Genomic DNA, 26,616 nt, shown 5'->3' on the forward strand with positions numbered 1-26,616 from the left:
GCTGATTGTCCAATAAAGTTATAGACCCGCCCAAAAAAAAGTTTACACTATTCACGAAATGAATCATCCACTCATTCAACAAATATTTGTTAAGCACCTGCTATGTACCAGACACTAGATCCTGAAAATATAGCAGTGAACAGGATAAAGAGGTTACAATCTGAGAAGAGTCCTGACCACTGTAATGCTCTAGCCCTTCACTTCAAGGGGAGGCATGTGACTTAGGCTTAACCAATCATAATACTCTATTCCCCTCACCATGTGATGGTCCAAGCTGGGCCAGTGAGAGTCTGTCCCTGAGATTACTGTACACAAAACCAGGAGGCAGCAGTTATATTTCTTTTCCGGCATTGCTGTCTCGGCTAACAGAAGCTAGGTTGTCTACAGTCCTAATGTGAAATGTGAAACCCAAACGACTCCATTTTAGGATAGCACTGCCATTTTGAGTAAAACCCCCTCGCCAGGAGAGAAAGAAACTCAACGAGCCAATCAGGGGAGGACAGGAAAGTCCCTCACCGCCCCCCCCCCCTTACTCTAACCCACCAATCAGTAGCTAACAAGACATCCTTAGTTGAAGAATTAACCAATCCCCTTAAGCTTCCCTTCCCGCTTCCCCTGCTATACAGTATAAAAAAGATTCGCCGCTTTCACTCGGGGCTCCTTCGCCATTGTGTGAAGAGAGTCCCTGCTCGAGCTTGTAATAAAGTTCCTCACTGTTTTTGCCTCGATGCGCGGCTCCTGTGGTGTTTGGTGGGATTCCGCGATCGGGGTACAACACTGTCTCATGCAACTTAGTATGGAAGAAGCCCTGTGAGAAGGGAGTGGATTGGGACCAATTGCTGAGCCAGAGATCTGATGATATAACTTAAATTCCTGTATCCAGAATCCATTCCACGTCTGTCCTTCCCAGATGTATGCACTGATAAATTCCCTTCCTTACTTAACCCGGTTTGAGTCAAGTTTCTGTCACTTGCACCCAAAAGAGCCCCGACTCACACTTACAGACTTATTGAATGAACAAGCAACAGGAACCTCTGAGTTCTTCTAGTACAGGGGCTCTCAAGTGTGATTCCTATACCAGCAGCCTTGGCCTCACCTGGGAACTTGTTAGAGACACCAACCCTGGAATCCTATCCTAAACTTGCTGAATCAGTAAGTCTGGAGAAAGGGCCCAGCCATCAGTTTTAACAAGCCCTCCAGATGATGTCAATCCACACTAAAGTTTGAGAAACTGTTTTAATACAGCCCTTTACATGTATGTGGAACTAGAAAGCCAGAAAAGTTTGGTGACTTGCTAAAGTTCACAAAACTAGTTAGAGGGTGCTTTAGACCCTCTCAGTAATTTGGGGGCTGTGGGCTTTGAGAAAGGAGGGCCACTTGGAGTTTTGAGGGAAGTAACACATGGATTGGCAAATAGAAGGGGAAAAAATATTTTGGGTCAAATAATACAGTATGGTTGGAAACACTTGCTGTGTGTTTCCACAGGAGTTTAGAGAATATTTTATTCATCTTGGCTCCCCAGTTGAGCCAACAACAATGTGTTAAAGCTCCATAGCCAGTGGCAGGGATCCAGGAGAGTCCTTTTTATGTGCCAGCAAAGAGGAATTTCTTAGAAAAGCTACAGAAATTATGCTACTATCACATTTCGCTTGGTGGAGTGAAGGAATAAAGAGGATGAAACAAAAAGCAGGGGATTTCAGTTATTCCTAAGAGTCCCACCTCTCTACTTGGGAGAAAGGGATTTTATTGTAGTTCTTGCCAGGGCAGAAGTTCCCCAGAGGGAAACTGGGCACCTAACCTGGTGACTTGGAGAATAACTTGCGTTTTTTGAACTTTTTTTTTTCAGGTGGAAGGAGAGAGCAGCAGTGTTTCAGAGTGTCCCTGGAAACTCTATTTAGGAGCCTGCTTTCCGATGATTTGCCCAACCTGCCCTGGGGACGTGGTCCATCCAGAGGCAAACCGAAGAGAAGAAAAGCCCTGGCACCAACATTCATGAAGCTTTCATTAGTTTGTCCTTCTCCCCCTCTTAAGTGTACAGATAGGAGGGAGCAGAGCAAAGGATCAAGGGAAGTTTCCAGCACTACCAGTTTTACAGAGTATAAGCTTTTAAGAGGCCATGTACACTTTTCCTTTGGTGTATCTACTCAGGGAAGGCCAATGCCCTCCAGGAAGTTACCTGACAGAAAAACAAAAGCATCACCTTCTCTTATATGAATATGTGATTCACACATTCATTCACTCATCAAACACTTATTAGCTGTCAACTAGCTAGGCACTGGGGACATAGCAGTAACAAAATAGTAAAAACAACAACAAAAACAACTTTGCCCTTATGGGATGTATGAAACTTAGTTTCTGTTGTTTTGGGGAGATAGATAGTAAACAAAACAAGCAAGTAACATAAGTTGGAAGGAGTGCTGTGGGCTGGTCTGAGGAGCCAATGGGACCACTCACAGTAGAAGTACATGGGCATCTGTCAGAACACTACTGCAGCATGTAGCTATGAGGGAGTGAAGGCCTGAACCAGGGAAAAGAGGGTGTAGTGCCTGTGCCTTCAGAGTGGGGTTTAAAAACCAAGAGCAGCCTCTCAGGTCTTACTCCACACCTACTGAAACAGAATCTGCATTTTAACAAGATCTGAAAGTGAGGCACATTAAAGTTTGAGGAGCATTGGTTTGGCAGACACCAGCTGATTGTCTGCCTTCAACCCATTCCTCTCTTCTAGTTTTTTTAGGCATTCATCCTTCCCCCAAGCAGCTCATATGACTCAGGGTACACTGATCCCATCCTCAGCTGCAGAGTCAGTCTGATGAGTCTACCCAGTGGTGCTCTTAAGTGTGGTTCTCAGGCTAGCAATATCAACATCATTTGGGAGCTTGTTAGAAATGTACAATCAGAAAAGGAAATTCTCAAGACCCCTGCCCCCCGCCTCCCCAAGACTACTGAATCAGAAACTCTGGGGCTGGGAGCCGTGCAGTTTGTATTTTAATAAGCCTGTCTGCTGATTGTGATGCAGGCTTATGTCTGAGAACCACCTGTCCTCACCAGTCATGTTAGTCACATTTTCTTTGATAGTTACTGGGTCCTGAATCCAGGTTTAAGCCAATCAGTGTCTGGCATTCCCCTGGCAGCTGAACTTGTCCAGTCATGTGACTGAAGTTGGCCCAAATCAGACTGAAGAGAAGGCTATTGAAGCCACAGTTGAAGGAAGTTTTTTTCCTTCCCTAACCTTACTTCCAGGACCCTGCTCCATCCCTTATTCCTTTGGATACACAAGCAAGGTTGCCTTCTTTGCAGGTGATTGTCAACATACAACTATGAGGGAAACTAGGCTGAGGACAGAACTGAAATGATAATAGTGAAAAGGAGCCAGAACCCTTGCACTGTGCCTATTCCCAGAAATAACACATTTTCTTATGATTTAAGCCAGTTGGATTTGTGGTTTCTTGTCCTTATAGCCAAAAATGTCATAACTACAAAGAAGTTATGAGACCAAGGAAGTATGGGGCCAGTGGGCATACCAAAAATATTCTAGGATGATGAAGGATGTATTTAGTTAACAGGCATTTTTTTCCACCAAGTTTTCAAACACTAGACCCAGCTAGAATGACTTACAACTCGGGAAAAGCAACTTAGGACAAATAAAATGGAACATGACTTCATACAATGAGTCCCCAAGTGGTGAACTGACAAAGTACACAAATAATCTTTTTTAAAATAGAGGGGGACTTAAGGCATCTTAGGTGATATGAAAAAGGTGGAGTAATACACAAGGTGAGCCTGGAAAATATTTTGTTTCTAGAAAGTAAAAAAGTTCTCAAAAAAGAATGGGACGCAGGAACCAACCTGAAAGAGTTCTCAATAACTGAAGTCAAGACAATTTGACAACAAAGTAAATAATGATAGCATTGAATTATAAAGCAAAGACTAATAATTACCCATGAACCCATACTGATATAAAGAAGTAATTGAATAAAGAAATGGGAGAGAAGATACAACTCTTACCTATAGAAGAGTTCCAATGAATTAATGTAGATGGAATGAATGAGAGAAATGAAAAACACAGAACACCACAGTTCTCATTGTTGCAAGTGTGATCCACTGCTAAAATGAATGGAAGAAGGTTTGAGGAGAAGCAGGGTATTTGTTTAGTCTCAAAGGATCTTCCCCAAGGGAGAAAATGAATGTATAAGACAAACAAGGGTGCCCTAGGGCTATGTCTGTCCAGAGTTTTCCCCTGAAATATGCTCTGTCGTTTCAGAGACAGGTAAACTGAGAGATTCAGTTTAAAACCGCATGTCCAGGACTTCATGGGTTCCTCTAAGAAATAAGAAGGGCCATTGCTGTTCAGAAACCTTCAGTTAGGACTAAGCTGGGTGTGGCTTGGCCCAGAGTGTTGTCCCCTGTGTCCTACTGAAGAACCCTATGGGCTTGTCTTCCTCACGACTCCCCATCTCTATCCCAACCCCAAGGCCCTGGGATTGCTCCCTTCTGGAAGGGTGGCGGTGAGTTGCACAAGCTAATGCCAGTGGGCAGATCTACTGGGATGCATTTAGTTTTCTATGGATTCTCTGGTTGGTTTTCTGTGTTGGCACAGGCCCATGCTCAGTCCCTCTCAAACTGGAACACATTTTCTGAAAGGGCTGGATCCACCATCCTCATCTTGGTGGAGGTCAAAGTCTGGTTTCATTTTTCATTCAACTGCCATTTGTAACTTTCACTGAACAGAATGACATCATGTCCAACTGTCTTCCTTCAGAATTTAAATAAGAGAGTTTTTTTGCCTCCCACGAGAGTGTGTGATTTCCTTATCTCTTGCATTGTGCAACAGGCTCACCACCATTACAACTAGAACCATGTTCTGGAGAAAAAATTTTGCTGTATCACACATTGACCTCACTCACATAAGCAGTGACTGGTTTCTCGCCTAAATCCACCAAAGCCTGCACCACAGAGGATGAGATCACATCACCAGAGACTTCTCTGGTATGAAGGTGAGTGCCTGGAGGGCTGGGATCACCTCTTGCTCATCTTCATCTGCCCAGAGTACAGCACATAGTAGGTGGGATAGTCATCAGTGCATCAAGTATGATGAACTACCTCCCCACTCTCTAGGTCCTTGTAGGGCTGCATTTCCAAGCTCTCTGTGCCTGGGCGCTACTATGGGAATGGTGCCAGTTGGTGAGTTGGGAGCAGAAGTGCTGCAGATCACTTCTGGGCTGGAGCATTGAAATGCTTGTGGTCTAGAACTTTCTTTTCTTTCTAACTCAGCAACCTGCCTTGTTTGAGAAGGTGGTTACTCAGTCAGCCTGGATCCCCAAGTGACTGCAGGAAGTAGAGCTCCTCGTTCCAACCTATAATGACAATGTAGTGTAAGACATAAACCTTTGTTCCATTGTGCATGCTGTTTGCTAAGTCACCTCAGTCGTGTCCAGCTCTTTGAGATGCTGTGGACCATAGCCCACCAGGCTCCTCTGTCCATGGGATTCTCTAGGCAAGAATACTGGAGTGGGTTGCCATGCCCCCCTCCTGGGGATCTTCTGGACCCAGGGATCAAACCTGGATCTCTTATGTCTCCTGCATTGGCAAGCAGGTTCTTTACCACTAGTGCCACCTGGGCCATAGAGACTTTGGGAATGGTTACTGTAGCATTAGAGAAGGCAATGGCAACCCACTCCAGTACTCTTGCCTGGAAAATCCCATGGGCAGAGGAGCCTGGTGGGCTGCAGTCCATGGGGTCTCGAAGAGTCGGACACGACTGAGCGACTTCACTTTCACTTTTCACTTTCATGCATTGGAGAAGGAAATGGCAGCCCACTCCAGTATTCTCCTGGAGAATCCCAGGGATGGGGGAGCCTGGTGGGCTGCCGTCTAAGGGGTTGCACAGAGTCGGACACGACTGAAGCGACTTAGCAGCAGCAGCAGCAGCAACTGTAGCATCCCTCAGCTGGTAAAGAATCTGCCTGCAATGCAGGAGACCTGGGTTCTATCCCTGGGTTGGGAAGGCCCCCTAGAGAAGGGAACAGCTACCCACTCCAGTATTCTGGCCTGGAGAATTCCATGGACTATATAGTCCATGGGGTTGGAAAGAGTTGGATAGGACTGAGGGACTTTCACTTAGTCACTTACTGCAGCATCACCTAGGCTATCCTCACTGATACTGTAGGCATTAAAAATAAAATAAATGTTTGTTGTAGGAATGAATGACTTAAACTAGAAGGGACTTCTGAGCAGTGGTAGCTCCAGAATTTCTAGGGAAATTCAGAACTTGGTAAGCTGATTACAATTTTGTGGGAAGTGGGAACCGTGTTGACTAGGGGACTTTTATTTATATAGTACACTTTTTTTGTTAGATGCCTTTTACTTGGAGTGTTGGATGTTGGTGTAGATTGTGGAGGCCTAAAACACCCCACGCCAACTCTTAGCACTGCCACTAGAGCTTAAAATGATCTTGTCACCCCCAAAAATCCCATGGACGGAGGAGCCTAGTGGGCTGCAGTCCATGGGGTTGCTAAGAGTCGGACACGACTGAGCGACTTCACTTTTTACTTTCATGCATTGGAGAAGGAAATGGCAATCCACTCCAGTATTCTTGCCTGGAGAATCCCAGAGACAGGGGAGCCTGGTGGGCTGCCATCTATGGGGTCGCACAGAGTCGGACACGACGGAAGCGACTTAGCAGCAGCATGTATATTTTATAAATGGGGAAACTGCAGTCTAAGTGACTGCACCAGTTAGTTTGTGGCAAAACTGGTAGGCCCCAAACCCTTCATTTCCTGATTGTCAGATAAACATTTCCTGATTATCTATCTGACGCATTTGCCATCTCAACAGTCCCCCTTTTATATGCAGACATTAAGACTAGAGGAACTGGAGAATAACACTGCCTGATTCCATTCCTGGCTCTACTTTCTAGCTGGGCATTTTAGGAGAAGCTAGTTAATCTCTGCGTGCCTCAGTTTCCTCAGGTGCAACCCACAGTGGGTTGGCATGAGGGTTTAGTAACAAAGTATAAAGTATGTAAAAACTGAGTAAGTATGTTCATCAGCCTAGTTCCTCTTCCCACTGTTGTGACTTGCACCCAGGGTCTCATTGTGCTCATTTCCCTTGGAAAATAATGAATCTGTTTGAGGCTACTGTGTGGTATATTTTTAGACTATTTGGCCACAGGTAAAGTTGCATTTCAAGTTCTGAGGAAAGAACTGGGCCCTGGGCATGGGTGAGCTGCCCTTCTCTGCCACCTCCCTTTGCTGCCCACACGGGGCCCACCAGTGGGAGGGAGCAACAAGACGAGGACTTATGCCTTCCCCACAAGGTCCCCACAAGGTCGCTGCCATGTTTCCTGAGCAGTTGCGGTCTGGGAATCAAACTGTATCACTGGGGAATTCCCTGGCAGTCCAGTGGTTGAGACTTCACCTTACAATACAGAGGGTGTGGGTTCTATCTCTGGTAGGGAGCTAGGATCCCACATGCCTTGAGGCCAAAAACCAAAAGAACACGAGAAATGGAATATTTCCTGCCACATTGGTGAACAAAGGATGTCATAGTCATCAGCAATTGCAGCCACCATGGAAGGTGAGCTGGTGAGCCCTGAGGGAACTCAGGAAGGAGAAGAGTATCTGCCATCTAGCAGCCATCAAACTGCAGTCACTCCCTAAGATGAGCCCCGAGAGTCCTCCCTAAGATGAGCCCTGAGGAAACTCATGGTGTGAAGAAAAAAACAAAACAGGAAACTGGCCCCAGATAGCTGAGGTGCGTCTCAAAGGATTGATGTCATTGAGTCCAGACTCTTGCATCTTCCCATACACAGAAAAGCACTAAATTCCTTGACTTGGAATATCTGTTTTTCTTTAATTTACAAAAAACTTTTGACGTTCAGGTTACCTGGCCTTTGGTTGCCAAACTTCTATATAACCTGGCCCTTCACCTCACCTCCTTGGAGCAGTTCTCTCAGGGTTACTTGAGATGCTGCCTCCTGGGCTTAAGTCCTAAAAACTTCCGCTGAATAAAGGGTAACTCTCAACTTTTAGGTTGCATATATTTTTTCAGTCAACAAACACGAAACAGAAACAATATAGTAACAAATTCAATAAAGACTTTAAAAATGGTCCACATCACAAAAGAAAAGAAAATTCTTTTTAAAAAGTGCTTTAAAAAAGACAAAAACAAAAAAGCTCTATCACTAGTTCAAAGACCCGGTGGGGCAGGAGCCAAAATTGCCCACTCTCCAGTTGCTGGGACATCAGCCCATGGGTTGTGGATGAAGATTTAACCACAAATCTGGGGCGCCTACGGCCTGTCTTCATGTCACCAGATAATGCCAGCGTGGAAAGCATGTGACCAGGGCCCTCTCTCCTGGAAAAGGCAGAGAGCCTCATTGCTGAGGGCTGGGACTCCTCTTCAACCCCAGCCTCTTTCCTCTTCTGTTGGTCCTAATGGCAGAGGTAAGTTGATCTGACAGTGTTTGTCAAGGAGAATGAAAGTTTGTGTGGAAGTGCATCAAAATAGGAATTTTAACTTTTAGGCTAAGCAGTATCTCATTTGTGTATTTTAGATATATTTCCTCAAAATGACTGTTTTTTCTAAGAGCAAGGTTGTTTAAAGGAAAAGCATACTTATTTTGGTATTGCTTTTTAGAATTTCAAGCAGCTTTTACTATGAGCTCTACATATTTTAACTTTTTATTGAAGTAAAACATACATAGAGAAAAGTACACATATCATAGGTGAACAGCACAATGAATTTTCACAAACTTAACAGATCCATGTAAGTGGCACCCAGATCGAGAAACATTGCCTGTACCCCATAAATCCTCTGTATTATCCTTGTAACTCCTTCCAGTCATCAACTCCCCGGTGACCACCATCCTGACTTCTAACTTCATAGTTTGTCTTTGCTTGTTGTATACTTTGTATAAACGGAACCACATAGTATGTATGCTTTTGTGTCTGGTTTCCTTCCCTCAGTATTGTTTACCAGGTCTGGCTACACTCAGCGTAGCAGTGCCTTGTGCATTCTCTGTCTGGTATTCCATTTTGAGAGGATACCTCTGCAATGTTTTCAATCCATTCTACTGCTGGTGGACATTTGGGTAGTTTCCAATCTGAGGCTATTACAAATACATGGCTATAGACATTCTTGTTCCGATCCTCTGGTAGACATATGCACTAGCTTCTGTTGAGTATATACCTAGGAGAGGAATTGGGACATTGGGTAGTTGTGAGCTCATTTTTAATTGATTCTGCCAAATAGCAGTGTATGAGATTTCTGGTGGTTCTACACAATATGAAGTCTGTATTCTCTAACATATGTAAGTGTTAATACAAATGTGAACAATTTAACCCTTTGGAATAGCATTCAATCTGTTTATTAAGATTACTATTTTCTTCCTCATCCTAATTCTGCTTCCAACTTGTTATGTTACCTGGATGAGCTTCCTGTCACCCACTCCCCGTTAATCCAACCAGTCAAAAGTCTCTCTGAAAACACTTTGCATTCATTTATCCAGCTAGAATGTTATGAGTGTTAATAAATTGGTGTTTGCAAAACAAAATCAATCCCTCCTGCAAAGCGGAGCATATATCTCACGGGTGTTGTGTTTAATATGACAGAGTTAGGCACGAGTGTGCTCTGCAGATCTGCACTTTTAAAACATCCTCTCCAAAGCTCTGAATGCAATTCAGAATTTTGGTGGTAAAGAAAAATGGAATATTCTCCTGTAGGTTTTAGCGGAAGAGAATGGGTGCATTTAAAGTGGTAAAACATCTTGCAAATATTGGAGTTACTTGACTACAAAGAGGAGGGCTGGAGAGGGTAGTGTGGGGGAGGGTGTAAAAGGGGCCAGAGGGCGTTGAGTGCCTGCTCTCTACAACCAATCTTATTGTAGGACTGAGCTAAGTTCCTCTAGCCTATTTTATCATCTTGTAACACTGGTTAGGTGGTCTGTAAATCCTGTCCAGATCTACTTTTTTATTCTGGACTGTGCAGAGGTAGGAGATGCTGACAGAAAAGGTAGAGGGGACCAGGGACAACTCACTTCATATTCCACCCCACCTTCCCCCAGCAGCCATTGCGCTGGGGACCCCAGTTCCTAGGTATCTGGTGTATCAGGTAACCATGGAGCTGAATTCATTCTCAGGACCTTTTCCTTTTACAGACTTCTCCAAATCCCCCTCCAAGCAGTCTGACCTCTGCATCAGAAATATTGTGGCAGAGGGGCGACTTCGGGTTTCCCACCCATCACGCTGCACGGTGCTGAAAGTGGTGGGGCAAGCATTGGGGTACCAGGGCGACCCCTAAAGGTGAGCGGCTGGGCGTGGAGTCTGGGGTCCCTGAGGAGCACGCCGAACCGGATGCGGGGCGTCGGAGGAGCAAGCGGTCCAGGAAGTCCGGAAGCGTCGCGGGGGCCTCCGCAGGGTGGGGTGGGCCGCCCCGCCCCCAGTCTGAGCTCCCCGCCGGGCTTCGGCCGCCGGGCGGTTCACTCACACCCTTCTTCCTCCGCGCCCCGCCCGCTCCCCACCTCCGCGCCTAGCCTCGTCGCCGCCGAACGCCGGACGCGCCACGCCGCGCTAGGCAGCTGGAGAGCGGGCGGGCGAGCCGTCCGGGAGCGACGGGGGCGGTGCCCAGCCCGCGGGCGGGAGTAGGAGGGACGCGGCCCGAGGGAAGGGGGAAAAAGGAGGGCTGGAGGGCGCCAGCGGCGAGGCCGTCGGCGGGGACCGGCAGGTAAGCGCGCCTCGCCGGGATGGGTCTGTCCCCGCGGGTTCCTGCGACCCGGCCGGGGAACTGGCGACGGGCGCGGGCGGCTGGGGCGTAGCGCCGGGACGTAGAGTGCGACGGAACGGCGGGACGAACGCTCCCTCCGCGCGACTGAGGCTCGGCGGAGCTGGGGCCCGGGGCCGCCCTGAAAGGCGGAGGCCGAGGGCCGAGCTCCGGGGGCCGGCACCCCGACAGTGAGAGAATGCGCGCCGCGAGAAAGGGGCTCTGGCGACGCGTTCTGTGAGGGAGAGGGGTGTGTGTGTCCTGAAGCTTAAAACGGACTCCAGCTGTCCCCACCCCTGCGCGAAAAGGAGCCACGAGCTGTGTTCGCGCCGGCGGTCTTCAAGAGCCGACTGGCGGGGACTCAGTTTGCCGCGCCGCCCAGTGGGTGCGGCGGAGCCCGAGGAGCGCGGACGCGCCCCGGGCCCCGGACGGCTGGGCGCTGCCGCGTCAGACTGAACCCAGAGCAGGTGGCTACGGGCGCGGCGCGATGGAGCGGCAGCCAGGAGCCTGAGGGTGAGGATGGGCTGGAGGCCTCGGGTGAGCGCTTTTCAACAGCGACTTGCCGCCTCCAGGCTCTGGAGCGTTTCAGGTGAGAAGGAGCGCTGACGGGCTTCCTGAGAGCCGAATGAGGCAGGCGGCAGAGGTTTTCCATGGCTGATTCGACAGTGACTCTTGTGTGTACTGGTCCCATCCGAATTCCCTGGGGACTTTGTTAAAATACAGATTCTGATTCAGTAGGTCCGGCCGTGGTGGGGCCCGACCGTCTGCACTTCTGACAGGCTCCCAGATGCTGCTGCTGCTCCATGGACCACATGGCAGGCCTCTCAGAAGTACTTTTTGTCCAACAGACTGAAAACCTTAGGAACATTGGGAGTGGAGATCCTAAGGCTTTACAATTCCACCTCCTCCCCAAACACACAAATTTCAGATTCCTACTCATTTAGTAGCAAAATACCTTACTCTTCTTACTGCGTTACTAGTCAGGTACATTTTCTGATAGAGCTGGCTTCATGGGCATGCAGCCTGTATTTGGTTTAATGTTCTGCTGTCACTTGTCGAAATTCTGAATAATTTTTGAACAAGGGGCTTTGCAGCTGGCTGTCGAAATTCTGAATAATTTTTGAACAAGGAGCTTTGCATTTTTATTTTGCAACTGGCCCTATGAATTATGTAGCTGATCCTAATAATGGTCATCATAGGCAGAAAAAGGACCCCATTTCTTTGATTCGGTTGGGAGCTGGTGGGTGATGGAGAGTGAAGGTTTATTAAGTAAATACTAGCTAGAGGTTGCAGTTCCTTCCATCTCTTAAGTTCTGTTCAGCTATTTTAAGAGATAAGCCTATGTGTATAATCTCAGTTGCACATGGTATGCCAGTATTTTTAAATTAATAATTTATCAAGAGCTTAATTATTAATACAATTCAGTTTAATTTTGTAATAGTTTATGGGTTGAGCGACAAAAGTGTATGCCATTTCCAAAGGATTTGGGGAGTTTCTATTTTAGTGTCCCAGAGTTTTGCTTAGTTAAGATCTAAAGTGAGCTGGACACTGCTTAGTTGGCTGCTTTTTCAGCTCAAGTGCAAAGCTGGAAAACAGAAAGTGGCCACATTTTGAAGCTGCTCAGGGGTTATTGCTTTACAGGGCCTCAGTGCGATGCCAGCCCCTATCGGATTCCCTCTGCTTTTATCATTCCCACATCCTGGCAAGGTGACTTTCAGTAAAAGGGGGATAGAGCAGATTTTGCTGTTGAAAAACACTGAAGAAGTGCAGGACCAGCATCAGTGTTTTCTCTGTGAATAATCCTTAATCCTTGCCCCAAACCCACAGATTTCAGATGTGTGTTCTTTTCTAGAAAAACAAAAATGGTGACACAGAAAAGAAACAAAGAAGGAACTTTAATTATGGATATGATTTTGTTCAGCAGAAGGAGGAAAAAGTCTGGGAAATGGCATTTCATTGGTGGGTTTGGCCGGCAAAGGAGAGCTGCCGTGTTTCTGGTACCAGGAGCAGGCTTCCAGAAATGGCAAAGTGAGTTTGCTCAGGTGTTAGAGCTAGTGAAGAAGCTGCTCTTCTGCGGCTAATGTGGTCATTCTGGGTGCTCCTGAGTGACTTTGGTGTGCCTGAGGCTGGCTGGGGACTCAGAGACGGGGTACATCACGGTGAGATTCCTAGCACTTTCATTGCTCACATAAAACCGACCAACACATTTTTCCATTTCGCTGCCTGAGAGTGCCAAATTACTTCAGATACACGCTACAAACTGGGAAGAGCACCATTATTTCAAAAAAGAAAGAGAGGGTGGGGGTGAGGGGAAAAATTCATATCTGTTAATAGTTCTGAAGATACAAAGGAGAGATTCTGCCTTTAGTAAAAAACCTGGGAGCTGATTTTTATGCCTCACTGAGAAATTCTCTACCCTAAGATAGAGAAAAAACAATTTTTCTTTTAAAATGTTTATGGTTTTAAAAATACATGGATCTTTAATCCACATGGAAATTATTTGAGGGGCATGGTATGAGGTAGGAGATGTTGGATGTTAAGAAATGGGCTAAACATTTGGGAAAAATTATCATAAATTCCCTCAATCAAATAAAAGTCTATGAACACTCTGTTCCATTTAAAAATCTACTTAATTAATTCTTGAGCTGATTCCATGCTTTAAAAATTGAAATGCAGTTTATTTACAATAACATTCACCCTTTTTAGTATATAGTTATATAAGCTTTGACAAATACATGTAGTCATGTAACCACCACCATGGTCAAAATCTAGAAGTCCATCACTCCAAAAAATTCCTTATGGACCCTTTGTAGTCAACCCCTCCCACCACTCGTAGCTCCTGGCAACCACTAGTTTGTTTTCTGTCCCTATAAATTTGTCTTTTCCAGAATGTCCTGTGAATAGCTTCATACACGATGTAGCCTTCTGAGTCTGACTTTTTTCACGTAGCATATGAGATTCACTCATGTTGTGTGAATCACTAATTTGTTCCTTTTTATTGCTGAGTAATACTCCATAGTTTGTCCATTTACCAACTTTTGGTGATTATGAATAGGGCCAATATAAACATTCACATACAGCTTTCTGTGTGAATGTAAATTTTCAGTTCACTCCAGTAAATAACCCAGAAGTAGGATTTGCTATTAGAGAAGGCACTGGTGACGCACTCCAGCACTCTTGTCTGGAAAATCCCATGGATGGAGGAGCGTGGTAGGCTGCAGTCCATGGGGTCACTAAGAGTCGGACACGACTGAACCGACTTAGCAGCAGCAGCAGTGGGATTGCTATATTGTGTGGTAAATTTAACTTGATAAGAAACTGCTGAACTTTTCTTAAATGGCTACTCTGTTGCCCTCACCCCGTTGCTTGGCATCCTTGATAGTGCTTGGTATTGTCAGCTTATTTTATTCCAGCAGGTTTATGATGGCATCTCTGTGGTTTTAGTTTACACTTCCCTGAAAACTAATGATGTTGAGCATCTTTTCATGAGCTTTTTGATCATTTGTGTATCTTCTATGAAATGTCTGTTTTTTAATTGTATTGTGTGTTGTCTTACTGAATCATAAAAGTTTTCCATACATCTGCACACAAGTTCTCTGTCAGATACATGTATTGCAAACATTTGCTTTTAGTCTGTGGCTTACCATTTCATTTTCTTTATTTTTTTAAAGAAAGTTGTGGTAGGCACACAACATGAAATTTACTCTATTAAATTTTGAAGTGTACAGTACAGTCTTGTGAACTATAGGCATGATGTTGGACAGCAGATAGCTGGAACGTTTTCCTCTTGCATGACTGAAACTTTATACCCTCCGAACAGCAATTCCCCATTTCCCCCTCCCTGTAGCCCCTGGCAACCACCATTCTACTCTCTGTGAGTTTGACTGTTTTAGTTGACTCATACCTCATAATACGTGGAATTAATGACTTTTCTTTTGAAGGGCAAGCGTTGTAAATTTCGATATAGTCTAATTTATCAGGTTTTTTCCTTCTATGAATATCGCTTTTAGTAACCTGTCATAAATTGTCTTCCTCCTGTTTAGCAAGATTTTCTCTTATGCTGCCTTCTGGATATTTTATAGTTTTACCTTTTATATGTAGGTTTTTTACTTCATTTTCAGTTAATTTTTATATGAGTCAAGGTTTACCCTTTTCCATATAGATAGCCAGTTGTTGCAATACCATTTGTTGAAAAGACTATACTTTTCCCTCATTGTATCCCCTTAATCTCTTTGTCAGAAATGAATTTATGTGTGTGCTTTGAACTTTGAACTCTATTCTGTTCCATAGATCTGTACATCTGTTCTTACGCCTGTACCACACTGTGAGGTGCTACATGTTCTTGTTAGGTGAATTCCTAGATTGTTTTGTGTGTAATTTGTATTGCTTTTAGAAATTGTATCCTTTCTCCATTTCATTTTATTATGACTGTACTATTGTATGGGCTTGCCAGGTGGCGAAATTGTAAAGAATCTGCCTGCCAATGCAAGAGACGTAAGAGTGGCGGGTTCAGTCCCTGGGTCAGGAAGATCCTCCAGAGTAGGAAATGGCAACCCACTGCTGTATTGTTGCCTGGAAAATTCCACGGACAGAGAAGCCTGGCGGGCTCCTGTCCATGGGGTCACGAAGAGTTGAACACAACTGAGTGTGTGCACACACACAGAGTATTATATAGACAGGCTTTTTAATTTTTTTTGGAGTTCTAGCATAATCAAGTCATGTTACTAAGCTTTCATTAACTCTCATAGTATTTCAGTCAATTTTCTTCAATATTTAAAGGTAAATAAGCTATCTTCAAATGGCAGTGGTATAGGTATCCCTCCCTGCCCCTGGCACTTTTTCCTCCATGTGTCTGCTCTCCTTAGTGGCTGGGCTGTGGAGCAGGTGCAGGAGGAACATCTGACTTGGGTGGAAATGCTTCTCCTACCTACTGCTAGGTATTATGCTTGCTGTGGAGTTTTGGCATTTGCCCTTATTAGTACCTTCTGGAGGTTTTCTTTGCATTTCATTTTTAGCCTCGAAATGTTCAAAAAATTTCATTTAAAAATTTCTTGTTCTGTTTGGATGATTTTTTTTGCTTCATGGAAAAGCCTAACAGTTTAGAGGTGAGTCAGTCTTCCCAGCTTTGGAGGGTCATATTTTGATTTCCCTGGAGGAGCAGATAGTGTAGCAGAAGTCAATTTGTTTTTATTTAGACCAGGAAGAAACAACCTTTGGAGCTTTTTTATAATATTCTCATCTGCAGGGAAGGGGTGGGGGATGCTAGGTATAGTGAGGAAAGGAGAGAGAATAAAGGAACAGTTTATATGTATAAATAGACGTTGTTGTTCAGTTGCTCAGTCTTTGTGACCCCATGGACTGCAGCACACTAGGCTTCTCTGTCCTTCACCATCTGCCAGAGCTTGCTCAACCTCCTGTCCATTGAGTCACTGATGCCATCCAACCATCTTATCCTCTGTTGTCCCCTTCTTCTCCTGCCTTCAGTCTTTCCCAGCATCAGGGTCTTTTCCGATGAGTTGGCTCTTCATATCAAGTGGCCAAAGCATTGCAGCTTCAGTATCAGTCCTTCCCATGAATATTCAGGGTTGATTTCCTTTAGGATAGACTGGTTGGATCTCCTTTCAGTCCAAGGGATTCTCAAGAGTCTTCTGCAGCACCACAGTTCAAAAGCATCAGTTCTTCAGCACTCAGCCTTCTTTAAGGTCCAACTCTCACATCCATACATGGCTACTGGAAAAAACATAGCTTTGACTATATGAACCTTTGTTGGCAAAGTAATGTCTCATAATGTTTAATACACTGTCTAGGTTTGTCATAGCTTTTCTTCCTAGGGTCTTTTAATTTCATGGTTGCAGTCACCATCTGCAGTGATTTTGGAGCCCCCAAAAATAAAGTCTCTCAACTGTTTCCATTGTTTCCCCATCTATTTGCCATGAAGTGATGGGACGAGAAGCCATGATCTTCGTTTTTTGAATGCTGAGTTTTTTTTTTTTTTTGAATGCTGAGTTTTAAGCCAGCCTTTTCACTCTCCTTTTTCACTTTCATCAAGAGACTCTTTAGTTCCTCTTCACTCTCTGCCATAAGGGTGGTGTCATCTGCATATCTGAGGTTATTGATATTTCTCCCGGCAATCTTGATTCCAGCTTGTGCTTCATCCAGCCCAGCATTTCGCTTGATGTACTGTGCATATAAGTTAAATAAGCAAGGTGACAATATACAGCCTTGACGTATTCCTTTCCCAATTTTGAACCAGTTCATTGTTCCATGTCCAGTTCTAACTGTTGCTTCTTGACCTGCATACAGGTTCCTCAGGAGACAGATAAGGTGGTCTGGTATTCCCATCTCTTTTAAGAATTTTCCACATTGTATGAATGAACAATGAACGAACAATAAGTAGATATCTTATGTGCAAATAAGGTAGCTTTTGGTAGTGGTTTTCAAACTTTTCTGCTCACCATTCACAGTGACAAGTATAAATCTCAGCTCAGTGTGGACACATCTATATATAATTGAAACAGAATCTCAAGAAGTATTATGCATTTTTCCTCTGTGAAGTGTATTCTGAAATTTTTAATTCACTTCCATCTGTTGTACTTCATTTTAAAATGATGATCATTGCATTGATTTGACACTCTTGCATAAAACTACTGTTATAAAACTGTTCCTTTTAGTTTCTAAGTCCCCAAACTGCTGAACTGTGTCCAGGACAGATTCATTTTATATCAGATCCTCTTATGATGCTAAGTGAGTTCGTTTTTAATACTATGAGATGACGGTGCATGCTGAGTTGCTTTAGTTGTGTCCGACTCTGTGCGACCCCCCAGACTGTAGCCTGCCAGGCTCCTCTGTCCATGGGATTCTCCAGGCAAGAATACTGGAGTGGGTTGCCATTTCCTTCTCCAGGGGATTTTCCCAACCCAGAGATCTCGAAGCCAGGTGTCCTGCATTGCAGGCAGCTTGTTTACCTTCTGAGCCACCAGGGAGATAATGATAGCTACCCCAATTTTTCTCTCAAATTTATATGTAGCTTGTAACCCAGTCTCCCAGCGCCCACCCTGACCCCAGAGAATTACCAGTAAAGGCAGTCTTGTAAATCTACTGCTCAAATCCTCTACCACGCTTACACTAGACCCCTAGCTCCTTCCTGTAGCCTGAGGCCCTATATGACCTTTACCCCTTTCTTCCCATACTTTCCCAGCTGTGCCAGCCTTCCTGCTATTCATCACATCAGCCAAGCCATTTCCCTGCTTACCAGCCTTAGCATTTGCAGTGCTGCCTGCCTGGAGCATCATTTCACCAGATAATCTCCTAACTTGTCCATCTGTTTCATTTGGGGCTTCTCTAACCCTCATTCTAAATCAGCATTCCTCACCTACCACTAGAAATGTCCACCTCCCTCATCCCACTTTTGTTTTCTTGTAACATTATTATCTGCAATTATATTATTTAGTTATTCATTCACTAATTGCATGTCTTTTTTCCCCCTTGCTAGAATACAAGTTCCAAGAAGGCAGGGACTTTGTGTCTCTTGTCCAGGACCTAGAACAGTGGGACATAGTAGATGCTCAGTAAGTATTTGTTGAATGGATGAATGAGTGCACCTAGAATCTAGAAGAAATCAAGCACTAATCTTAAGAGAAATTCAAAGCACTCTGCCTTTTTGTTCAGTTTTGGTGTGGGAATTTCTTTAGGTTAAACATAAGAGTATATTTTATTTTTATTATTTTATTTTGGTTGCGCTGTCTTTGTTGTGTCATGTGGACTTCTCTTGTTGTGAAACACAGTTCCTAGATCACGCCGGCTCAGTAGTTGCAGGGAGCAGGCTTAATTGCCCCTCGACATGTGGGATCTTAGTTCCCTGACGAGGGATCGAATCTGCATCCCCTGCATTGGAAGTTGGATTCTTAACCACTGGACCACCAGAAAAGTCACTTATTTTATTTATTTTTTATAGTATATTTTAGTGTAAATAGTTCATAAATCAACAGACATCTGATGTCCACTACATTCCTGAGTCTGTGATAATAATAATAATATGTGCTTAGTTGCTCAGTTGTGTCTGACTCTTTGCAACCCCATGGACTGTAGCCTGTCAGGCTCCTCTGTCCATGGGGATTCTCCAGGCAAGAATACTGGAGTGGGTTGCCACTTGCTTCTCCAGGGAATAGTAATAACTAACAGCTAATATTTATTGGGTAGATGGTGCTCTTACTGGTTTACCTATGTTAACTCATTTAACACTCCCAAACTCTTGAGGCAGGTACTATTTTTTATTTAAGTGTACAGATCAGTATTCACTGTTTTTTCCCCCATATTTATTAGAATGGTCCTTGCCTTCAGAAAGTTGTAAACATGCCTTTAGCATTTAAGATGTGCTACTAAGTATCCCAAGGCTCCTCAGTTCTTTATGTAGCAAACATACCCATCCACTGTTGAGGCAGGTACTATTAGCATTTTACAGATGAGGAAAGTAAAGCACTCAGAGGTTAAGTTTGTCAGTGTCCTTTGTCCACAGTTGTACAAATGATGAGCAGTACATCTAGGGTTTGAACACAGACCATCTGATTTCAGAGCCTGTGGGGGTTTTTTTTCATTGAAGTATAGGTAATTTATAGTATATATTAGTTTCAGATGTATAACATACTGATTCAGTATTTTTTATAGATTATGCTCCATTAAACGTTAGTAAAAGATAATGGCTCTAGGTTCCCGTGCTATATGATACATCCTTGATGTTTATCTGTTTTCTGCATAGTAGTTTGTATCTTTTAATCCCATACCTCTAACTTGCCCCGCTTCCCTCTCCCCAGTTGTAACCACTAGTTTGTTTTCTATATCTGTGAGTCTTTCTGTTTTGCTGGATACATTCATTTGTATTATTTTTAAGATTCCACATATAAGTGACATCATACAGTATTTAGTTTTTTCCTCTGACTAACTTACTGTCCATCAACAGATGAATGGATAAAGAAGATATGATATACACACACATATACACAAAATGGAATATTATTCAGCCATAAAAAATAATAAAATTCTGTCATTTTCAACAACGTGGATGGATTTAGAGCCTGTGTTTTTAACCACAGTGCTCATAGTGATGAGGAGCATACACAATATTTGATCTTTAAAAACATATCATGTTTATGGCCTTTGTTCCTGTACCCAAGCAAGGGCTGGTGTGCCTGTGACACAGAAAGCCAGACTCTAACACTGGGTATTTGCAGCAAAGTCCGGGTTTACTGTAGGGCACCAGTCAAGGGAGTGGGAGACAAGCCTCAGATCCACTCCAACTTGATCTTTGAGTTAGGGGCTTTTTTTAATGGGGAAGAACAAAGAGACTGGGATTAATCATCCCTTTGTGATGTTTCTGTGATATTTCTTCATCATAGCTTTGAGAGTCAGGATGTTTCTGGTTTACGATTCTCTGGCCAGGTCTGTTACCTCAACTTACCCTGGAGAAACAACCTGAGTTTGTATATTAATGGTGGTGTCTATAATAGCAACTTCAGCACATTAATGATGTTATTAATGTTATTAATGTAGTTTTAGTCATCTAACTTTGGTTGATTAGTATTCAGTTAGCAAAGGATTGAGGTCAGAAGGGACAGGGAAGGGAAATAAAGTTTTGGATGCGTGCATGCTCAGTTGCTTCAGTCATGTCCGACTCTTTGTGACCCTATGGACCATAACCCGCCAGGCTTCTCTGTCCATAGGGTTCTCCAGCAAGAATACTGGAGTGGCTTGCCATACCCTCCATGGGATTTTCCTGACCCAGGGATCAAACCGGTGTCTATTCTATCTCCTCCATTGGCAGGCAGGTTCTTTACCGCTATCGCCACCTGGAAACCCCAAAGTTTTGGATAGAGAGATTAATTATAAACTCACGAAGGGAACTCGGTAGAGATTTCATTCCCTTAGCATAAGTGGCTCTCAATTCCGCCCCCTCCCCGCCCCAGGGCAAATGTCTGGACATTTTTGGTTGTCGTGACTGGCAGAGGTAGTGGTGCTATTGGCATCTAGTGGGCAGAGACCAGAGATGTAGCTAAATACCCTGTAATACACAGAAAATGACTCCCCACATCCCTTTCTCCTCACTGATAATTATCTGGCCCAAATATCCATCATGCTGAGGTTGAGAATCCTGGCCTTAGCACAGTAGCTCTGAAAGCTGACTGTCTGTCCGAATGACTTGGGGAGTTTTTATAATAAATTCTGATGTCTAGGTCCAGGTTCTGACCTTAATAAACCACAAATGGATCTTCAGCATCTCCTGGTGATTCTATGTCACTTGAGTAGTGGCTGTGTCTTTCCAATTTCCAAAACAGCTATTTTACCCCTTCTTTTACTTTCTCTATTCCTCCTACTTCACCTGCTGACTCTGTCTCTTTAGACAGAGTATTCTTCTCATATTCTCACCACCCAGACTCCCAGCATGTGTACAGGTGCCCAGGTGAAACCGACTGAAATGCCCCACTGTTGCTGTGAAACTGACTGAAACACCCCCAGTGTGTCAAAGACCGGCTTCTTTGCTGGGCTCTTTGCCTTTTCAAGGACATGTTCTCCAACACTCCCCCCGCCCCCCATTTAAAAAAAAAAAGGAAAGAATTTCAAACTTTACTAATAAATTGCAAACGTAAAAATTGTACAGAGAACATCCATATACCCTTTAACCAGATTCTTCTGTCCTTAACATTTGACCCCATTTGCTTCATTCTTTGCACTCTTCTTCATGCACATAATTTTTTTCCTGAACCATTTGAGGCTAAGTTACATGCATCATGGCTTTTACTCCTAAGTATTTCAGTATGGATTTTCTAAGAATAAGAATATTCTCTTACATAATCACAGTAGTTGTCAACTTTAGGAAATTTAGTATTTATACAATATTGTTTTTAATCTGCCATCTGTATTCCAATTTTGAAAATAAACCTACTAACATCTACAGCCTTTTTTTCTTCTAGTGCAGAATCTGATCTAGGGTTGTTCAGGCATTTAGTTGTCATGTTTCTTAGCCTCTTTTAATCTATAACATTTTTTTTTTTTTTTTTTTTTTTAATTTTTTTATTAGTTGGAGGCTAATTACTTCACAACATTTCAGTGGGTTTTGTCATACATTGATATGAATCAGCCATAGATTTACACTTATTCCCCATCCCCATCCCCCCTCCCACCTCCCTCTCCACCCGATTCCTCTGGGTCTTCCCAGTGCACCAGGCCGGAGCACTTGTCTCATGCATCCATTTCACAGCCTTTCTCTGTCTTTTATGACATTGGCATTGTGGTGGAGGAAAAATCATTTTTCCTTTACCCTTCTAGGTTCTTGGCTGAGACCTCCCTATAATGAAAAGACATTAATTGGAGAAAAACAAATGGTTTAATAACATGCATACATGGGAGACACCCTGGAAAAGTGAGAAACTGTGAAATGGACCAAGCCACCTTAAATGCCATCTCTAGCTAAAGATAAAAGATGTTGGCTTGGGGGAGGCCACTTATAAGACTAAGAGGCAAAGCACAGTAAACAAGGGTCACGTTGTAAGGGTCGGGTTGTTAGGCACATTGATAGAGTTTCTAGAGATTAGAATCACCCTTCTCTCTGTTATAGCAAATGTCTCTTACAAAAGGGTAACTTATACCAGGTTTTCAGAGCTTCTCCTGTATCTGCTGTTTCTTAAAAATAATCAGCCTAAGGACTTCCCTGGTGGTGCAGTGGTTAAGAATCTGCCTTACAATGCAGGGGACCCATGTTTGATCCCTGGTCGGGGAACTAGGATCCCACATGCCTAGGGGATACTGACTATGCACACCTCAACTAGAGAGAAGTCTGTGTGCTGCAACAAAGACCCAATACAGCTCCCCCCAAAATAACAAATAATAATAATAATCAGCCTAAAATAATCAATATGCCAAAGAGACATATTTTGGGATGGTATATTCTGCTCCTCTTTAATATTTAGAATGAAAACAGACCACCTCCCTCTCCTTTTTATTTTATTTTAAAGTTTTTATTTATTTATTTTAGTTTTGGCTGTGCTGGGTCTTTGTTGCTACTCGGGCTTTTTCTCTCGTTGTGGTGAGCTGGGGCTACTCTAGTTGCAGAGCATGGGCTTCTTGTGGTGGTTTCTCTTGTTGCAGATCATGGGTTCTAGGCACATGGGCTTTAGTAGTTGTGGCTCCCAGGCACTAGAGTGCTGGTGCTCTCTCTGTCTCTGTCTCTCTGTCTGTCTCTCTCTCTCTCTATATATATATATACACACATACCTTTTCAGATTGTTTTCCCGAATAGGTTATTACAAAATATTGAGTACAGTTCCCTGTGCGATATATAGTAGGTCCTTTTTGGTTATCTGCCATTTATTTACTTACTCATGTATTTATTATTAGTATGGACTCATAAATTCCTGTTTTTTCAATACTCCGTAATTAATTACTTAAATTATTTTGGTGCTCCAGTTGTGAAGGACTTGACTTATAATTCCATTTCCCTCTTTCTTTACTGCTTTGCTGAGCATCCTCTTTTCTGGATTGTTTTCATCAGCTCATAATCATGATCTAATATGTAGTATCTCCATTGGCTCTGTATCCCCTCCAGTTGCTCCCAAATTTCTAGTTGCCTCTCAGAGGAACCTCTTAAAAGGCTGCATATAGTTTATTGCCCCACATTCTTTCCTTGTCTAGTCTAATCAGGGTCCTGTCCTGAGTGGGGCTCTTCTTGGCAGTCCTCGATGAACTCCATGTTGCCAAATTTATCAGTTGTCCCTTCTCTGGCTTATCATGCTTGACTTTGCAGCAACATTTCCTCTTTTTTTGAACATTTTCTTCTTGTTACTTTCATTACCCTACACTCTCTCGATTTTCCTACTCTTGCCAGTAACTTATTCTAAGTCTCATTTCAGTCTTCTCCTCTCCTCAACCTACAAAGGTTGGTGTCCTTCCCGGGCACTGGGACTATGTGCTCTTCTGATACGACCCATCCAGTCTGTGGCTTTCCATTCCATCTAGATGCCAGTACCTGTACCCATGACCTTTCCCGCACCTCAAGATTTACTAATTCACTTTAAAAAATGTTATTGTACAATATTGTAAAGTAATTAGCCTCCAACTAATAAAAATAAATGAAAAAATAAAAATAAAAAGATGTTATTGTAGTTAATTTACAATATTGTATTAATTTCTGCTATATAGGAAAGTGGCTTAGTTATATGTATATATTATTTTTCATAATTTTTTCCATTATGGTTTATCACAGGATATTGAATAGAGTTCTCTGTGCTATACAGTAGGAATGAATTCATAAAAGACTTGTATGGGCAGGGGCTCTTCTGTCAAGCTTTATTGAGATATTATTGACAATGTGAATTGTATATCAAGGTGTACAATTTGATGTTTTGGTTATGTGTATATTGTGAGGGGCTTCCCAAGTAGCGCCAGTGGTAAAGAATCTGCCTGCCAACGCGGGAGATGTAGGAAATGCAGGTTGGATCCCTGGGTCTGGCGTAGGAAATGGCAACCCACTCCAACATTCTTACCATGGACAGAGGAGCCTGGCAAGCTACAGTCCATGGGGTTGCAAAGAGTTGAACACGACTGAGCACAAACACACACACTGTGAAATGATCAGCACACTCAAGCTAACTAATGTATCCGTCACCTCACAGTTAAGTCTGTGTGTGTGTGTGTGTGTGTGTGTGTGTGGTGAGAACACTTAGGATCTACCCCTTTAGCAAACTTTAAGTGTACAGTAACTATTAACTGTAGTCACTGTGCTGTACATAAGATCTCCAGAACTCCCTTGTCTACACTGATTTTAAGAAGTAAACTCCAGCCTCTTTAGCATGGCTTTCATACTGCACTACCACTGTTAGGTTAAAACATAGAATGGATCTTATTGTGTAGTGGAAATTGTCTCAAAAATATCTTTAAGATCTTTATACTGGCTCAAAAATGTCACTGAGAAACACTAGAAAACAATGTTGATAAGTTGACTACTTCTAAGAATGCTGGAAGTTTTGGGGGAAACTTGAACTATTAACAGGCTCAGAAATGAGGGTTATAGAAATGAAAAATGGAAGAAAGTATAGGAAAAATCATGCTCTTAAACATTTTGTGCCTTTATTTATTTATTTTTTTTGTCACTCCACATGGCGTGTGGGATCTCAGCTCCCTGACCAGGAATCAAACTTGTGCCCCCTGCAGTGGAAAGAGTCTTATCCACTGGACTGCTAGGGAAGTCCCTATTTTGTGCTTTTTAAATATAAAAATTCAAAAATCTTGAAACAAAAAAAGAGACCTACTAATCCACATTTTTGATTAAAGCAAAATTTTGATTCCCTGCATCTCCATGCCATACTTGATTCTCTCCCCATGAGACCATCTCAGTGTATGACACCATGATCCATCTAGTTGTTCAAGCTCTAAGCTTACAAGTTTCCTGCCCCACATCCAACCTATCAACAGATCTTGTCACTTTGACTTTCAGAGTATATCCCAGGTGTTCCAACCTCTCTACTTTGACTCCTCCACAATTCTTCCTTCTGCCACTGTCTTTCTTGGACTGTTGTAGTGGCCTCCTATAATCTAATTCCCATACGGCAGCTGGAGCGTCTCTTTAGAAGTATTAACTGGATGATGTCATTCCCCTGCTGGATTGTGGTGTTCTGCCATGTTCTGACCCCTGCTCTTCCCTGTTGCAGACCACACTTCCTCCTTTTGATTCTTCCAGTACATCAAGCACCTTTTGGTCTTTTGTACTAACAGTTCTCTCTGGAATGTTCTGTCTGCCCCTCCCTCATCTTTCTCTGTCTGGCATCATTCATCTCTCAGTTTAAGTATCACCTCTGGTTCCTTGATCCAAAATAGATTCCAAGTCACTCACTGTATCATTCTCACCTTACTGTAATTTTCAGCACTGCACTTATCATTATATTAGCTTTATTCTTTATTTGTATATTTGTTGTTCCCCTCTCCTCCTCTGCCCCACCCCCCTGCTCCCACGATAGAATGTGAGCAGGGCCCACACTTTATCCCTAGTACCTAGTATTTGGTATACAGTAGGTATTCAGTTAGATGAATGAATGAATAAATAAATTTAAACTATCTAACATGATCTCCAGCCCATGAAATGAAAGTCACTCAGTCACATGAAAGACACTGAGTAAATGTTCTCTTTATCCAGAAATTCATGTCTCTGGGCTAAGTCTAGAAGCTGCTGGTGAGAACAGTGATCTGATGAACAAATTAATATCTGTGTGTTAGGATCCTAATTATTAGAGTTTCCAGACAGAAGGGAATTACATTTTACCAAGAAAAAACCAGTGATAAAATTCCAGAGATCACCAATGTCACATTTTTTAGTGGGGGACTCTTCTAGTCCTAACTGCTTCTCGGATTTTTAAAATACTTGGACATGTTTCCCTTGGGTTTTAGACATGTAAAGTTTCTAAACCTTCTAGGTATTCACAAATTGAATATATGGAAGGAGAAGGAGAAAGATTAGGAGGATGTATGCCAAAGTGATTTCCCTTTTAGACATAATTTGAAAATTAGCCATGATTTATAGGTAAACTCTAATAGTATATTCTATATAGTATTGAAGCTTCCAGGAACAATCAGTACAAATGACCTCCTCTAGTGATTTTGCTTTCCAGATAATTAACTTTTTGACAGAATATATCACATGTTTTGGAGTATTTGGAGAAACCATTACCCTTGTGAAAGTAAAAGTTGCTCAGTCGTGTCCAACTCTTTGTGACCCCATGAACTATACAGTCCATGGAATTCTCCAGGCCAGAATACTGGAGTGGGTAGCAGTTCCCTTCTCCAGGGGATCTTCCCAACCCAGGGATCGAAACCAAG

The 26,616-nt window shown here is 43.2% G+C and overlaps 1 protein-coding gene across 7 annotated transcripts in view; it reads left to right on the forward strand.

Moving 5' to 3' along the window:
- The first annotated feature begins 10,435 nt into the window (after positions 1–10,435).
- ADGRG2 (adhesion G protein-coupled receptor G2) overlaps positions 10,436–26,616 on the forward strand; it is a 126,988-nt gene continuing 110,807 nt past the window's right edge. For 3 of the 7 annotated variants that reach the window (XM_043896664.1, XM_043896667.1, XM_043896668.1), the window contains exons 1-2: positions 11,118–11,347; positions 18,251–18,326. In XM_043896664.1, the coding sequence (XP_043752599.1) occupies positions 11,278–11,347; positions 18,251–18,326 (146 nt within the window). In that variant the 5' untranslated portion in view covers positions 11,118–11,277. Of the gene's footprint in view, positions 10,723–11,117; positions 11,348–18,250; positions 18,327–26,616 lie in introns of those variants that run through there. The other 4 variants (XM_043896670.1, XM_043896665.1, XM_043896669.1 and 1 more) reach the window with 4 other exon arrangements.

The sequence above is a fragment of the Cervus elaphus genome, chromosome X (genome assembly GCF_910594005.1).
Source record: "Cervus elaphus chromosome X, mCerEla1.1, whole genome shotgun sequence".
NCBI classification, from domain to species: domain Eukaryota; kingdom Metazoa; phylum Chordata; class Mammalia; order Artiodactyla; family Cervidae; genus Cervus; species Cervus elaphus.